The sequence below is a fragment of the Patagioenas fasciata genome, chromosome 12 (assembly GCF_037038585.1).
Source record: "Patagioenas fasciata isolate bPatFas1 chromosome 12, bPatFas1.hap1, whole genome shotgun sequence".
NCBI lineage: Eukaryota > Metazoa > Chordata > Aves > Columbiformes > Columbidae > Patagioenas > Patagioenas fasciata.
Genome location: NC_092531.1, coordinates 4,243,013 through 4,260,092, shown reverse-complemented (window position 1 = coordinate 4,260,092; position 17,080 = coordinate 4,243,013). Strand labels below are relative to the sequence as shown.

Below are 17,080 nucleotides of genomic sequence, written 5' to 3'. Positions count from 1 at the left end.
GGCAGGAGGCCTGGCTGTGAGAGGACACTGCTGTGTGCCAGCCCTGCACGCACACACTGATCAGCTGTACCCTGGGGTTTGCATCTGTGGCCACTTCTGTGGGCATGTTCTTGAGAGAAGGTTTCTAAAAAGACCTAAACCTTCAGGCCCTGCCCCGAGGAGATCACCTTTCTATCTGGAAAGGCTGTTGTGAGTCCAGCTCTGTCACAGCAGTGCCCATTGCCTGTCCCTGCCTGCGCTCACAGCACTGACACACAGCAGGACGGGGACCAAGCTGCCAGAGCACTCAGGCCTTGCACCAATACAAGGGATGAGAAGGAGAGTGTGGGAGTGGAACCAGAACAGCTCTGGAAGAACAAACACTGGTGCTCTCTGGCAGGGCTGCCATGCTGAACTCTATTCCCTTCTACCCACGCACACAGGAACTGTCCCTGAAGCTCCAAAATAGCCTTGCAGGAGGGACACAGTGAAAAACAAGTCACTATAAGAACCTTTATTTTGTTTAAACGAAAGGAGAGCATGACTCCTCATTTATACAGCCAGCGGTTATAAAAGAAAAGCAGACAGAGGATTGGAAAGAGGATGAAAACATTATAACAATAAAAACCGAACACACCAAAACAGAAAATCCAGTTGATCGGCTGAGCCTGTAATAAGTAAGTTTAAAACTCCTATGCAGAAGCAGATGGGCAGTTGATTGTTTCAGAAAACACTACGATATGAGTTTCCACAGGGCATCCTTGAGCTCCTGGTTCCTCATGCTGTAGATGAGGGGGTTCACTGCTGGAGGCACCACCGAGTACAGAACAGACACCACCAGATCCAGGGATGGGGAGGAGATGGAGGGGGGCTTGAGGTAGGCAAACATGACAGTGCTGAGGAACAGGGAGACCACGGCCAGGTGAGGGAGGCAGGTGGAAAAGGCTTTGTGCCGTCCCTGCTCAGAGGGGATCCTCAGCACGGCCCTCAAGATCTGCACATAGGACAGCACAACAAAAATGAAACACATAGAAAATAAACAGGCACTAACCAAAAGCAACCTAAGTTCCCTGAGGTAGGAGTGTGAGCAGGAGAGTTTGAGGATCTGGGGGATTTCACAGAAGAACTGGCCCAGGGCATTGCCCTTGCACAGTGGCAGTGAAAATGTATTGGCCGTGTGCAGCAGAGAATAGAGAAACCCAGTGGCCCAGGCAGCTGCTGCCATGTGGACACAAGCTCTGCTGCCTAGGAGGGTCCCGTAGTGCAGGGGTTTGCAGATGGCAACGTAGCGGTCGTAGGACATGATGGTGAGAAGAAAATATTCTGCTGAAGCACAGAAAGAATATAAAAAGAGTTGGGCAACACATCCTGTGTATAAAATTGTGCTGGTGTCCCGGAGGGAACTGGCCATGGATTTGGGGAGAATGGTGGTGATGGAGCCCAGGTCTAGGAGGGCGAGGTTGAGCAGGAAGAAGTACATGGGGGTGTGGAGATGCTGGTCACAGGTTATGGTGGTGATGATGAGGCCGTTGCCCAGGAGGGCAGCCAGGTAGATGCCCAGGAAGAGCCAGAAGTGCAAGAGCTGCAGCTCCCGTGTGTCTGTGAACGGCAGGAGGAGGAACTGGGTGATGGAGCTGCTGTTGGACATTTGCTGCCTGTGGGCATGAGGACCTGTGCAAGGAGGAAAAGACAGTGATGGTTTAGATGAGACTTCTCTGGGAGAAACCAAAGCCATTTCCCACAGACCCTCCCACAAAGAGACACTTCTATTTTCCCAGGAGAACGTCCTGGCTGGAGCCCTCGTCAGTGCTTGATGAGTGTGCAATGAAGAGCAGGGTCTCTGCCCAGGGGCTCTTGAGCAGTCAGCCTGACCCTGTGTGATTGGGTGGGCAGGGGCCAGCCCTGGGGTTCAGCTGTGTCAGCTGGAACCGCTCCTGGTGCAGAAGGGACTGTCAGCGTCTGTACCCCCAGGCCTGAGAAACTGAGTTGGAGAGGTTTGGTGTTTCTACAGCTCCTTCTGCCCTCCCACCCTGGGGAGTGTTCTTGGGTGTCAGAAACTCTCAGCATTTCTGCTGCACTCAGGGAGAACAGAGTGAGTCCTGCGAGACCAGAGGATGCCTGTGGGTCAGTGCAGAGTGAGGGCAGCTGCTCTGTCCCTCTGTCCTGCTCCAGCTGCCCTGGGCTGGCACCTTTCTGAGATGGAGCCTGATCACACTCCCATGTTACCCTGAAAAGCCACCAGGCACTGCTGAGAGCAGCATCTCTGTGCTTTTCTATGGTGCTTTCATACATACACAGATGCTGTGGGACAGGTTTGCATTGTGAAGAGAAGCTCACAGCTTGGAAGAAAACCTCAATGGGACAGACAAGATGGCATTTGATTCAGGGAGACTCAGCTCATTCCCCAGCCCCACAGACTGCATTGCCCACAGCCCCACAGGGCAGAGCAAAGCTGGGACACATGTTCCCATGGACAAACCTGCAGGAAAGGACCCACAAGATCCGGCTGTGACTCTGCAGCTGAAACTCCCATCCCCAGAGAGCCTGAGAGCAAGAACAAGATCCCAACAGCAGTGACCCAGAGCAGGGGAGCAAGAAGGACAATGCGGTGAGGGTGGGTGTGAGAGAGGCCAGGGCAGAGGCAGCTGGGCACTCAGACAGCGTCACCCTTCCCAGCTGTGCAGCCACCTCCCAGACACCAACATTGCCGGGCAGTTGCTCTCAGCCCCTGTGCTCTGCAGAGGAACTGGAGCTCTGGCTGCACAGGAGCTGCTCCATGCCTTGGAGCCCCCAACCCTGAGGGCAGAGGCTTTGCTGGGTGGGACAGGAGGCCAGGGGGCTGCTCACAGGAGGGATCTGCACTGCAGGGGATCATACAGACATTTCTGAATTCTCCCTCCCATAACAGTTCTGGGTTTAGTTTCCTCTCATTTCTGATCATTTCCCTGTTGCCTGGAGATTCTCCCCCTGGGAGGTGTTTCCCTGTCCATGTCTCTTCCCTGTCAGTGCTCACAGACCCCATCCCACCCTCTGTGCCCTCCCCCTGGCCCTACAGATCCTGCCTGTTCACAGGGCACTGCCTGGGGGCATCTTCCGGTTTGCAGGTTGGAAAACAGGACAGGTCACACTAGGCTGAGGGGTCCAGCCAAGGTGATGCAGGTGCTGTGCACAGGCAGAGGGGTGGTGAAGGGATGTTATGAGCCTTCTGGCAGATGTACTGATCACTCAGAGTTGCCGTTCAGGAGTCTCAGTGACTTGTTTAAGCATGAGAGCTCATTTTAATTTTATCCTTTCCTGCACCCCCCACCACTTGGGAGAGGAAGTTGAAAAGGCAGGCTCAGGAAACCTTGTTATCTGTCTGGTAATCCTTGCATTGATCTTCTCCTTGAGGCATCCCCTTGGAAAAATGCTGGGGGTGATATGAATATATGAGCAACCCTGACTCACACAGCACCCTCTCCACAGCAGGAGCACCTTTCCTGCCCAAGAGGGTTTGCTCCTTCACGCCACAGCTTCTTCCCACCTTGTTGTTGTTATCTCCCCAGGTAGGCTGAGCGCTGACCCTGGCAGGCAGCAGAGTCCCTGCCCTGGCACAGCCCTGGGGTGCAGGGACCCTGCTCTGCAGGACAGCCCTGGGCACCCCTGGGTGCTCACCCGGCTTCACAGCTGTTCAACAGTGCCTGACAAGATCCCCATCCTTACAGATCCCACCAGCTGTGCCTGCGCCAGTTTTAGGAGATGCCTCCAGGAGCTGGAGCTGCATTGCCCTGCACCCAGAGACTTACCATGGCAAGGGCTGCAAAGGTTTCTCCTCCAGTGAGCTCTCAGTCATCCTCCCAATCCTGACCACCTTTAATCTCTCTCTGCCTTGCTTGTCTCCCTGAGATCCCCAGGCAGAGCCCTCAGCCCTTCTGCGTGTGCAGAGGAGCTGCTCCTGGGCAGAGCTGTCTCTCTGCAGCGCTGCCGCTTGCCAGGAGCTCCCTCTGTCCCAGGAGCCCAGCCCAGCTCAGCAGCACAGGAGCAGCCCAAGGTGCTTTAATGACTCCTCTGGTGGGTTTGGTGCTGAGTCCATGAACATCAGACCCTGAGGGGCAGTTGAAGAAAACTCTCAAGAAGACAAAGTCAGATTCAAACTGCAAAGTTTCTTGTACTGTTAATGGGTCCCACTGAGGGAACCTACTGAGAAACTATATCCAGGTTCGGTTAGAGAAGAAAACTGAAGGTCAGAAAAGAAAAGTAAAGATGGCTCTGATGATCAGTAAACCTGGATGTGTTTCATTAGCCAAAGGGCCAAGCCCTGACCCCCGGCCCTGGGAAGTCTGATTCTGTTCCTCCCACGTTGCCCAGGGCCCTTCCTGGACAGTGTGATGTGGGGCTGTGCAAGGCCAAGGGCAGGACTATGGTCCTACACCTCCTAGGTTCCTGGCTGGGGACAAGGAGGCCATGAGGCCCCTGTGCTGGAAGGACAAGGTGTCTCCTCACAGGCCTCAGAGGTGGACACAACAACCATAGCCAAGGGGAGAAGGAGCTCATGTCTGGTGGGGTTTTTGGCGTTTACATCCCTTGCTCATCTCCACCACAGCCTGTCCTGTGCTGTGGCATCCCCTGCACCTCTTTCCCTGCAGGCTGCAGACATCCCCCCTGCTGCCCCACCTTGCTCTTGTCTGAGCATCTTCCTTCCTTTGCTGAGATCTCTGCATCCTCCCCAGCTGTTCCTTGGAGCACAAAGCCTTGGGCTGATGCAGACTCCCTCTGCTGACCTGCTCCACCACAGCACTGCCCTTCCAGTCACATTCCTTGCTGCTCATGTCCAGCCTGGACCTCCCCAGCTGCTCTTTGTGCCATTATTTCTTTCTCAAGCTCTTTCCCACTATGAAGAAACCTCCACCACCTCTGAAACCACCCTTCAAGCACTCTCAGGCTACTCCTGCACTGCTGCAGCCTCCCCAGCGCTGCTGGGCCAAAGCAGCCCAGGTCCCTCAGCATCCCACACCATGTGCACAAGGTGCTGAACCTGCCTTGGCAGAGCCCTGCACTCTCCAGTTCGTCCCTGCTTCTCCAAACTGGGAAACCGCACACTGGCACATCCCCGTGTATGTGGGGTCACAGCAGTGCTGAACCGAATGGGATGAGAACTCCAGGTGTCTGGGTCCCCACGCTCCTCCTCATGCAGCCCCGTGTGCAGCTGCCTTGTTCATGGTGAGCGTGCACCACGGGCTGGTGTGGGGACCTTGGAGTGCCCAGGCCCTTCTCCTCAGGGTCACTGCTCACAGTCTCAGTTCCTGCTCTGTCCTGATGGATGGGGTTATTGTCCCACCCTGATACGGAACTGATCACTTCATCTTGTCAAAATTCAGAGCTTTCTGATGGGTAAATACCAGATGCGAGGATCTCTACCTGGGGACAGACAATGTCAGCTAAAGGCTGAGGAGTCAGCATGGGAGGGCAGAACATCGGCAATGTTGTGGTCACTGGACATCAGCTACTGGCTCACTGATCAGGAAGAGGAATTAGATGAGGCCTCCTTCAGACAAATGAAAGAAACCTCATGTTTCCAGGTCTGTGTCCCTGTGGCAGACCTGAGATATCCCAATATCTGCAAGGTACCAGCCATCCAGGAGGGGCTGGAGCTCATTGACAACATCTTCCTGACACGGGTGACTGAGGAATCAGTGGGGTGAGGTGCCCTGTCGGACTTCACACTTACAAACCAGAAAGAGTTGGTCAGGATGGAACAGTCAGGGATGGGAAAGTGGAGCTGAGGCTCCTGGGAGATGATAACAAGGCCAAGAGCAGGATTTCAGGAGAGCAAGCTTTGGCCTGCTGAGGGACCTGCTTGGGTGTTATGGGATATGACCCTGGTGTCTGCAGTGCTTTTCTCTCACATTTCCTCCCTCCTCTCTCCCACCTGCTGTTGTGCAGCGTTTTTTACCCTTTCTCAAATACAATATCCCAGAGGTGCTGCCACCATCACTGAGTGGCTCAGATTTGGCAAGGAGTGGGTCCATCTTGGAGCAGCTGAAATCGGCTCTGTCTGACATTGTTCAAACTCCAGTTGTCTTCTCAGAGAGGTGACAACTGTAGCACAGCCACACTCACCCCAGTTCCAAGACTGCCATGTAAACCCAGCACAGGGTGACAGCACGTTGGGTTTTACAAACTGCTGGATCATGGAAAAGATCTTCTGTCAGCAACCTGAGCAAGTCACCAGTCAATGAGCAGGGTCCTAAGTGTAACTGTAATTGCTCTGACAGTCACTGACCTGGCAAAGCTGCATGTGCCAACAGTTCAAAGAATCTTGGGCCAACTTCTTAACACAGCTGCGTTGTGGAAACAAGGGTGGTGCTCACCTGGATTGGGAACTGGGAAACAAGGAAGAGCTGGTGAGGGATGTGAACATCAGTGTCCACCTTGGCTGTTGTGACCAGGAAACAGGGGGGTACCAGGCAGCAGAGGGGAGGGAGGAAGGCCAGCAGCAGAGCACAGGCTGGTGGGCTCCAGAGGAGAAGACTTTGACATACTGGGGGATGGCAGGTAGAGCTGGTGATGTGGTAAAGTCATGGAGGGTGAAGGAGCTCAGGAAATCTGAACAGCCTTATAGGACAGGCTGCTCCAAGCACAAGAATGATCCCTCCGAGCACCCATGAAAAGAAGCATTTATCTTGTGAGGCTGCTCCTCTGAACTGATAGAGCTCCAGGGCACAAAGGCAGCACACAGGAGGTGGAAGCAGGGGAAGCTGCAAAGGATGAATTTAGAAACCTTGTCCACGGATGCAGAGATGATTCCGAAGTTGCCGTGGACTTGATACCTAAAGGGGAGGCTGAGGGCAGCAAGATGAGCTGATACAGCTTCCTTACAGCTGTTGCTTCCTTAAAGCTGTTGCTTTAACCACAAGGCTCTGGTTTTCTCAGGACTTGGCAATGCCTATGACGTCCCCAAAACCCATTCAGCTTCTTTCACAAACCTGGCAATGGTCACCAATCACCTGAGCTGTCCAAGTCCCAAACTTGCTTGACTCCTCAATTTGGATCCATGCCCCAGTACTGAAATGCACACATTCCTTCTGCTGCTGCCGCCCTAAAATAAAAAGAAAAATCAGTCTATTCCACATTAGCATGACCAGCCCATGGTCTTGAGGTCTTCTTCTTTAACACACTTACTGCTACACATAGACCACTCTCTTCCTGCACTCCCATGTGTCTCACAAACCTTTCACTCTTGTCCTCCAGTAATGGGCCAACACTCCAAGATATTGGTGCTTCCTCCAGGCTCATGGATGATTCCTGAGGACCATCCAAGTGTGGGCAGTGTAAGAGAGGAGCAGAGCAGGGTCAGCTCAGGGGCCATGACTGGGCACAGCCACCCCAGCAGCAGTCATTCCCCATCTCCCAGGCACAGCCACGCCCACAGCGTGCAAATGTCACTGTTATATATGACTAGTCCAAGAGAAGCATGCCTTCCTTCCTTATATAACCCCCCCAGAATCTTCCTCCTGTTCCACCTCCACTCACAGACATCAACCACATTCCACTTGTGGCTCAAACATGGTTGTAAGGATTTGCTGAAGTCATCAGCCATCACCCTTTTCTACCCCACATCCCCTGACCCTCTCCCACACCACACATGGCCGGTCACTGCTGCTCAGGGCCTCGCGCTCTACAGAAGAGGCCTTGAGCTTCTTGGCTCTTCCTGGTGCTTGTTATAATCTCCCTCACTCCCTCCAGATCTCATGGTGAGATTTCTTGTTCATGACAGGGCCTTTGTAACCAACTCTTATGAAATGGTTGTCCTTCTGTGATCATCTGTGCAGAAGAAGTGATCACAGAAAAGCACCAAATATGTCAAATCTGATGCCGAGTGAAATGCAATAAAACCTTGTTCAGCCAGCCCCGTAGCTCAGCAAGGAGTTTCTCCTGAGAAAGGGATCCAACCTCTGCCACTCTCTGCAGAGGCACATGAGCAGTGTTCATGCAACTGGGGACACAAAGAGTGACTTTTGCAAGATCACCCTCTATCTGGACCATTTAGAAATGTACCTGTGGATGGGGTATCAAGCCTTATAGTACAGCAAAGACTGGAGTTCTGAGCTCCCTTCAACTCCCTGTGTGACAGTCTGTAAAATTAATTAACCCAGTGAAAAAGTTGGTTTTGATTCTCTTCACAGCCTGAAGCACCACATGGGTCAGGAGACAAGCCAGGATACCCAACCAGCACTCACATGCTCTGCACTTAAAGTTCAGGTGTTCCCGGGAATCTCATCAGACATGTCACGCTGATATCTGGGTTCAAGGAGCTGGTCAAGAGCCTCGTCTGCATTTCTGTAACGGTGGCTTTGCTGCCTGACTGATGTGCAGACTCTGTACATGGATGCTGACACCTCTTGAACAACCTGCTGTGAAAGGGTTAGCAATATGGGCAGTTCTTTCTGCAAGGGAATTAGGACAGCAAAAAAGACCCTGGGTTGGGGCAAAGGAAAAGCGATGCAAAAGTTGTGGTCAGGGCTGTATAGGGCACTTGTAAAGCAGCCCTGCACCTCATGTGAATTATTCCTGTGGTCAGGGAGCACCTGAGAACTTTGTCTATACTGAAAACATGAAGGGGATGAAAGGACAGCGTCATTCAGGCTGAATGTGATGACAGGAAATGTCTTGACCAACCTCCCGCTCAAAGCAGGGTCAGACCAGATTACTCAGGGCTTGATCCAAACACATCTTGGTCACTTTCTGGGACAGAGTGAGTGCCCACTCCTGGGAAACTGTTTCCAGTGCTTGACTGTCCTCAGGAACGGAAAGTTTCTCCCTTTCTACAGCACCTTTCTAAGCCCAACCATTCAGATTGCGTTTTACCCATCTACTTACACACTGACACAGACCATAATATCCTACCTTGAACACAGTAATATTGTGGGGGATGACACCGAATGCCTTGCCGACTTCCAAGTATCAGACCACCACTGCTCTGCCCACATCCAAACCCTGTCCTTTCCTCACAGAAAACAAAGAGGATGGACAGGCACAACCTGCCCTGGGTAAACCCCGTCACCTTCTCTTCCAGACACCCAGAAATGGGGTCCCAGTGGACATGTTCTGGGGCACAGCCCTTAGTTCCCCTGCTCACCCATTGGCCATTTTGAAAAGTGCACACACTGTGTGAGAGCTGCCAGTGGTCAGGGAGTCCCCCCAGTCTCCATGAGCTTTCCAAGATGGTGCAGAGTGGCCTCCCTGTGACATCGTCCTGCTGTCTCAGCTCCTGGGATGCTGCCCCTGCTGTCCCATAGACTGGAGAGGGTTGTGTTAGTTCCAGTGACCCTGACTTGATCCCCATCCACTGCTGGTTGTTCTCCACATTCCTGGCTCAAGTCACAGAGGCTTGGGAGGCAGAAATTTTTCAGAAGAAAGATTCTTCCTATGAGAGTGCTGCTAGGAAATGTATTTTGCTGAGTAACTGGACACGATTATGTATTTTCCTATATATTTGCCAACACATATATATATATTTCTTTTTCCTTATGATCACATAGAAAGACAGATAACACGGATCTGTTGAGATCACTGTCAACATGGCCATCTAAACAGAAAACAGTTCAATTAACCTTTTTATCCTTCTTTCCTCCCATCAGGCAAGAGTGGCCAACAGCTTCCAGCATGACTCACTGTGTGCCAAGGGTAAAAGTGGCACTGGCAGTCCATGGCAGTGGATTGTTTGGTGCCTTAGATTCTGTGCAAGACACAAGGATAATCTTTCTTAATGCTGGAGGCTTTGGTAGGAGAGAAATCTGGAGAACAATTTTTATAAATGGAGGAAAAAGAAACCAAATGAAAGATGAAGAGTGAAGGAAATGTCTCATTGCAATTTGTAGCATCAAATGCTCTTAGTGTTGTAACTCCCCTTTCTTTGTTTTGAATACTTTCAATACCAGTGTTTTCCCATTACATCAAAATGAGAGATATCAGGATGTGCATTAAGAGCAAGAGGAGAACTTCTAATCTTCCACAACATTTGCCTTCTCAGCACTCTCTCTGTTATCTGTGCATCTGATCTCCCTCATCCTCCAGGTATTTCCTCCTGTCCTAACTAAACTGACCATGTCTGAAGTCCCATTTCCAGCAGCTGATCTGCACACAAGCACTTGTGATTGCTCTCTGGGTTTCCCTTCCTCTTACTGTTTGATCACTCAGACACTTGTCAACAATCCAGTTGCTGCTTTCAGCTTCAAGGAGTTAAATCTTCCTTGTCATTCAGTAGTCTGTCTAATTCTGTCTTTAGCCAACTTATGTTTACTGTTAAATTTCCTTTCTGTCTAAACCATTTCTTGCGTAGTTATGCCTTGTGAAAGGTGAACCTCAGTGGTGGCAGTTTGTCCATGGCATTCAATTAAGTGTGTTTTCTTTTAATCATGACTCTCATCAGTGTTATTTTGTTAGTTCAAAGGTAAAGCAAAGCCCCTGTTTGCTGTGTGCAGCCAGGTCTCCAAGGAGAGCAGGTGGGAGCTGGTGCAAAGGAGCTGGCACATCCAGCTGCAGACTGCAGTGGAGAAGTCTGGTGTAAGGAAAAGGGATGCAAGGCCCAGGGGGCCATGAGAGAAACAATGGGGTTGGGGAGGTGAGGAACAAGGTTGTGCACACAGTGTGAGAGCTCAAGGGACAGCTTCTCCAGCCAGTCCAGACCTCCTTAGGAGAGACCCTGGATCAACATCAGATAATGCTGCAATCACCTCCTTTCCACACTGAAAAGTAATAAAATACACCCTTTACAATACAAAGACATTTTTATTGAAAGGTTTTTTGAAATCTTTCTCCATAATTACACCAAGAATACTCTCGATTTCCCTGTACAATACTAGAAGGTGATTACAAGAAGAGACATGGTTTGTTAGAGCTCTCTACTGTGTAATGAGCCCCATGGTGCATTTGGTGCTGAGTCCTTGAACATTACTCAGGTGCTGAGAGGACATTGCACAAACCTTTCCAGAAGTCAAAGCCAGAAGAAAAAAGTACTAAGTACCTTGAAGTATTAATGAGTTCCACTGAGGGCAAGAACCAGCAAAGCCTCCCCAGGGACTCGTTAGAGCAGAGAATTGGAGGCCATGGTGGCAGATAAACAAAGGGAAATGTGCAGGCAGCTGAGGTGCTGAGAAAAGCCTGGTTTTGTTGGGTGAAGCAGAGAGGCCAAGGCCTGACCCCCAGCCCCTGGGAAGGCAGATCCTGTCCCTCACACATTGCTCAGGGCTCTTCCTGGGGCAGGGGGATGTGGGCTGTGTGATGCTGAGTGAAGGACAATGGTGTGACAGTTCCCAGCCTTCCTGGGGGTGTGCAAGGAGGCCATGAGGTGCCCCAGTGCCTGAGGACAACATGTCTCCTCACAGGCCTTGGTGGCAGAGGTGATGGCCATAGCCAAGGGGACAAAGACTTGGGTCCTCTTGGTGACATCCAACCTTGCCAGTGCCCTTTGCCATCTCCACCACAGCTTGTCCTACACTGTCCCACAGCTGCTTCTGTTTCCCTGCAGGCTGTGGACACCCATCTCGCTTCCTCCCCTTGCTCTCACCCTGGTATTTCCATACATTGACTGATGTGTCTCCACTCTCGTGCTCTGTTCCTCGAAACACAAGGAGATGGAGTGATCTCATGCTCCTTCTGAATTGTTTTTGTACCACAGCACTACCATTTAAATTACATTTCTCCCTCCTCATGTCCAGTCTCTCCTTTCCAATCTGAGATGTGTGGCAGCGTTCTTCTCCTCTGCTGTAGAAAGAATGACCCTGAAATCTACCGACCTGTCAACCTCTTACCTGTGCCTGGGAAGATCATGGAACAGATCGTCCTAGAAGCCGTGCTAAGGAACAAAGAATGGTGACTCAACCACCTCCCTGGGCAGCCTGTTCCACTGCTTCACAACCTTTTCCATGAAGAAATGTTTCCTAATATCAATTCTGAACCTTCTCTGGCACAAGCTCAGGCCATTACCTCTCATCCTATCACTTGCTACCCAGGAGAAGACCAACACCTCCAGCCTTGTCCCCCTTCTCTGCACTCACTCCAGCACCTCAAGGTCTTTCCTATAGTGAGGGGCCCAAAACTGAACCAAGGATTTGAGTTGTGGCCTCACCAGCACCGAGTACAAGGGCATGATCGCTGCTCCGGTTCTGCCCACTACACTATTCCTGATACAAGCCAGGATCCCCCTGGCCTTTTTGGCCACCTGGGCACATGCTGGTTCATGTGCAGTTGCTGTCAGTCAACACCCCCAGGTCTTTTTCCACCAGGCAGCTTTAACAGCTGCTCTTCCCAAAGCCTGTAATGTTGCAGGGGGTTGTTACAACCCCAGTGCGTGACCCGTGCATGGACGTGTTAAACCTCAGACAAATGGCCTCAGCCTAACGAACCACCAACACCAGATCCCTCTGTAGAGACTTCCTACCCTCCAGCAGATCAATACTCCCACCCAATTTGGTGTCATCTGCAGACTTACTGAGGGTGCACTGATCCCCTCATACAGATCACTGATAAAGAGATTAAACACAACTGGCCCCAATACTGAGCCCTGGGAACACCAATTGTGACCGGCCACCAACTGGATTTCGCTCCATTCACCACAACTCTTTGGGCCCAGCTCTCCAACCAGTTCTTTACCCATCGCAGATACACCATCCAGGCCATGAGCTGCAGCTTCTCCAGGAGATGCTGTGGGATACGGTGTCAAAGGCTTTACTGCAGTCTAAGGACACAACACCCACAGCCTGTGTGGCGGATTCACTCCCCACCACAGACTTTCCCTCATCTGCTCAGCCGGTCACCTTGTCATAGAAGGAGATCAGGCTGGTCAAGCAGGACCTGCCTTTCACAAAGCCATGCTGATTGGGTCCGATTGCTCGTCTCGTATGTGTGACTTCCAGTCCTTTCCCAGCATGTTCCTGCTGTTGACCTATCCCCTGCAGAGGGAGAAGTGACCTCACAGTCCCCTCCACAGCCATTGACTTCCTACTGGACCATGAGTTCCTGAGACACAAGTGACCACATGGCATCGTACCCAGCCATCACCCTCCTTGTGGTCCAGTGTGTGAGCAGATAAAACTCAGCTGGTATCATCAAATTTATCTAATAGATTCTGCCTCATTTTTTTTTCTCCTTCCTCTGTGTATTCTGACTTGAAAGAGTTCTCCAAGGAAAAGATTCATGGAATCCTACAATAACGCAGGATGGAAGAGATCCCTGAACGCCATCTCTGTCCCACTGACCTTCATGGCTGGAATAGCTGGAAGGAATAGCTAACAGCATCTGTGCTCCCTTGGGTTTATCTCACCACATGCACAAAGTGGCCATGCACATGATGTGTGTGTTTACATATCATCTGTACAATGAAAACATGGACTTTTGACCTAGTATTTCATAGAATCACAGAATGTCCTGAGTTGGAAGGGACGCACAAGGATCATTGAATCCAACTCTTGTCCCTGCACAGGATACCCCACAGGTCACACCGTGTGTCTGAGGACATTGTCCAGTCTCTTCTTGAACACTGTCAGGTTGGGTCTGTGTCACCTCCCTGGGAGCCTGTTCAGTGTCCAGCACCTCTGGGTGAAGAACCTTTTCCTCATGTCCAATCTAAGCCTCCCATGGCACATCTTCCTGCCATTCACTCAGGTTCTGTCACTTGCCACCAGAGAGAAGAGATCAGTACCTACCCTTCCTTATCCTCTTGTGAGGAAGCTGTAGCCACCATGAGGTCTTTTCTTCAGCTCTGATGCTGAGAAACCCCTTGGTTTGCTTTCTGAAGCAGAAAGGAGAAGCCATGACCTCCAGGCAATGGGAAGGGGGATCTTGTCCCTCACACACGGCTCAGGGCTCTTCCTGGGACCATGGGATGTGGGTGTGCAAGGCCCAGGGAAGGACAACACTGGTACAACAACTTCCAGCTTCCCCAAGGGGCTGCAAGGAGGCAACGAGGCCCCAGTGCCATGAGGACAACATGGCTTCTCCTGGGCCTCAGTGGCAGAGACAACTGCCATGGCCAAGGGGACAGAGACCTGGGTTTTGTGGGTCCCTTCCAACCTTGCCAGCGCCCTTTGCCATCTCCACCACAGGCTGTTCTACACGGTCCTACCCCTGCCCCTCTTTCCCTGCAGGCTGCAGACACCCATCTCGCTTCCCCACCTGCTCTCACCCCAGCATTTCTGCACCTTCACTGCTGTGTCTGCACCCTCACTGGCTGCTCTTTGGAACACAAACCATGGGCTGATCCAGCTCCCTCTGGGCGACCTCTTGCACCACAGCACTGCCCTTCCACTGACATTTCTTACTCCCAATATCCACTCCTGGCCTTCTAAATTGTACTTTTTTTTACTTTTTTTTTCTTCTTCTTCTTTTTCCCTCTACAATGGAAAGCTCAGCCACCTCAGAATCTGCTCCTCATGTAGGGAACCCAACCCATTAGGCTTCTTGTGGTATTTTAACTGACCGGAGAGAAATAACCTCACCATGATCTTCAGAATCCCATGAGTGCTGCTGTTCTTCCATCTTCTCTGACAGACACGACCATGTCCCTGTTGCTGTCCCATCATGTACTCAGGTGGGATCGACATGACAACCCGTCCCCAAGGCCTCTTCCTGAGTAGGACCTGTGGGTGCCTTGGAAGAGGTTCTTTCCCAGCCATGTCCCTGCTGCCTGGCTGTCACCTCGAGACACAGAACTGACCTCGCTGTCCCCTTCAAAGCCACACACTGCTGACTGGATTTTGAGTATCTGAGACACAACTGAACTCATAATACCACACCCATCCATTTCCCTCCTTAGCACCCCGGACCTGACCAAGACTGAAGCATGTCCTACACAGTGCTGCACCTGTCCCTCTTTCCCTGCAGCCTGTAGACACCCATCCCACGTCTTCGCCTTGCCTGAAGAGAGCCCTTGTCTCACACATCTTATCTCACTGTCTTGCTCAAGGCCGGGTGAACCAGAGGAAGCTGTTCGCGGCCTCGACCCACCTTTTCCTCTCCCTAAAAAGAGCTGAAATCCCACTCTACAGTAGGATGTGTCCAACCCCCTTCCCAGGGACAGAGGCAGGTTGATCCATGTGCAATTCTCCCAATACTTGTTCTGGCCTTTTTTGAACATGGCTTTGATATTTGCCTTTTCCAAGGACCCCAGAACCTCTCTGATTACCCTGGTTCTTATGAAATCACAATCCAGAATAATGGACAATGGTGACATCGCACACTGGAGCACTTGCAAGGATCCTAAGGCAGCTGAGATGAATCTCATTGGGCAGCGGGGTTTGTTTCTGGAGTCACACACAGAAATGTCAGTGTCTGTCAGGTGTCCACATCTGAGATGGCTGCATGGACTCCTTATGCACCCAGGGATGCTCAGAGACAGAGTCTGTCCCTTTTACACACAGAGACACTGGCCTCCTGTTGCCACTCCCAAAGGACAGGAGACAGCTCAGGCCTCTCGTGGTCATCCATGTCCCATGTCATGAGGAATGGACACGGGGACCTCAGTTCAAGGAAGTATAACTGCTGCATTCAGGTAATTTCCTATGGGATGTTCCTCCCAACATGAAGTGACCTCAAAACCTTGTCTGTGCCACAGGCCTTCATGGAACGGCAAGGAATAGCTGGTGGTGTTTGTGCTCACTTGTGTTCATGTCACCTCACGTACATGATGCACATGTTCACTTCTCATCTGTTGTCCTGGTTTTGTTACAAACAAGTTTCTCTTTTAGTGAATTTGCCTGTCAGCTAAAGCTTCATATTAGCTGCATTTTCCTGGAGAAAGAGATACATGTTTTGGTAAACATAGCAGTGGAATGTGAGGTCACTGGTAAGGACGGATGTACTTCTTGTGAGAGGGGCAACGAGAAACTGAGGGAATAGAGTGTACTATCAGCAAGTTTGCTGATGACACGAAGCTGGGAGGAGTGGCTGATACGTCAGAAGGCTGTGCTGCCATCCAGAGACCTGGACAGGCTGGAGAGTTGGGCAGGGAAAAATGTAATGAAATATAACAAGGGCAAGTGTAGAGTCTTGAATCTGGACAGGAACAACCCCAGGTTCCAGTATAAGTTTGGAAACAGCCTGCTAGAGAGCAGTGTAGGGGAAAGGGAGCTGGGGGTCCTGGGGACAGCAGGGTGACCATGAGCCAGCACTGGGCCCTTGTGGCCAGGAAGGCCAATGGTACCTGGGGTGGGTTAGAAGGGGGTGGTCAGTAGGTCAGAGAGGTTCTCCTGCCTCTCTGCTCTGCCCTGGGGAGACCACACCTGGAATATTGTGTCCAGTTGTGGCCCCTCAGTTCCAGAAGGACAGGGAACTGCTGCAGAGAGTCCAGTGCAGCCACCAAGATGCTGAAGGGAGTGGAGCATCTGCCGTGTGAGGAAAGGCTGAGGGAGCTGGGGCTCTGGAGCTGGAGAAGAGGAAACTGAGGGGGTACTCATTCATGGGGATCAATATGGAAAGGCGCAGTGTCAGGAGGATGAAGCCAGGCTCTTCTCGGTGACAGCCAATGGTAGGACAAGGGGTAGTGGGTACAAACTGTAACACAAGAGTTTCCACTTAACTATGAGAAGAAACTTCTTCTTTATGGTGAGGGTGTCAGAACCTGGCCCAGGCTGCCCAGGGAGGTTGTGGAGTCTCCTTCTCTGCAGACATTCAAATCCGCCTGGACACCTTCCTGTGGAACCTCAGCTGGGTGTTCCTGCTCCATGGAGGGATTGCACTGGATGAGCTTTCCAGGTCCCTTCCGATCCCTAGCATTCTGTGATTCTCTTATTCTGTGGAACAAGTGGCCAAGAAACTGACCAATAGAGTATAACATTCCATTCATGTAAATGCTTCATATAAAAGTGGGAAATCACAAGGATCTCGTCCCTTTTGCTGATGGCCAACATTAGGAGAGGACCTTGCTAGTAGTCCCTGCGAACTGAGGCCAGTGAGAGACTGAATCTAGCTCCGGTCAGCTGCACAGTCCAGGCCAGGATGTCGGCTGCCAGCCCCTCATCTGCCTGAGCAGTTGCTGGGACTTTAAAGATTGGTTTTGTATATTTTGTATTTTCTCTATTTTTATTAGTAAAACATTTATAATTTTTCCATCTCTCTTTTTTCT

General features: G+C 51.3%; 1 protein-coding gene across 1 annotated transcript; it reads right to left on the bottom strand.

The window, feature by feature from the left end:
- Window positions 1–712: 712 nt before the first annotated feature.
- On the bottom strand, window positions 713–1,627 carry LOC136113448 (olfactory receptor 14J1-like). The gene has a single exon (XM_065858621.2). It carries the CDS (start codon window positions 1,625–1,627, stop codon window positions 713–715), a length of 915 nt encoding a protein of 304 aa, XP_065714693.2.
- Window positions 1,628–17,080: the final 15,453 nt, after the last annotated feature.

Bases quoted from the DNA above. Each gene is read 5' to 3' on its own strand.
- LOC136113448 (XM_065858621.2), bottom strand. From the start codon at position 1,627: ATGTCCAACAGCAGCTCCATCACCCAGTTCCTCCTCCTGCCGTTCACA.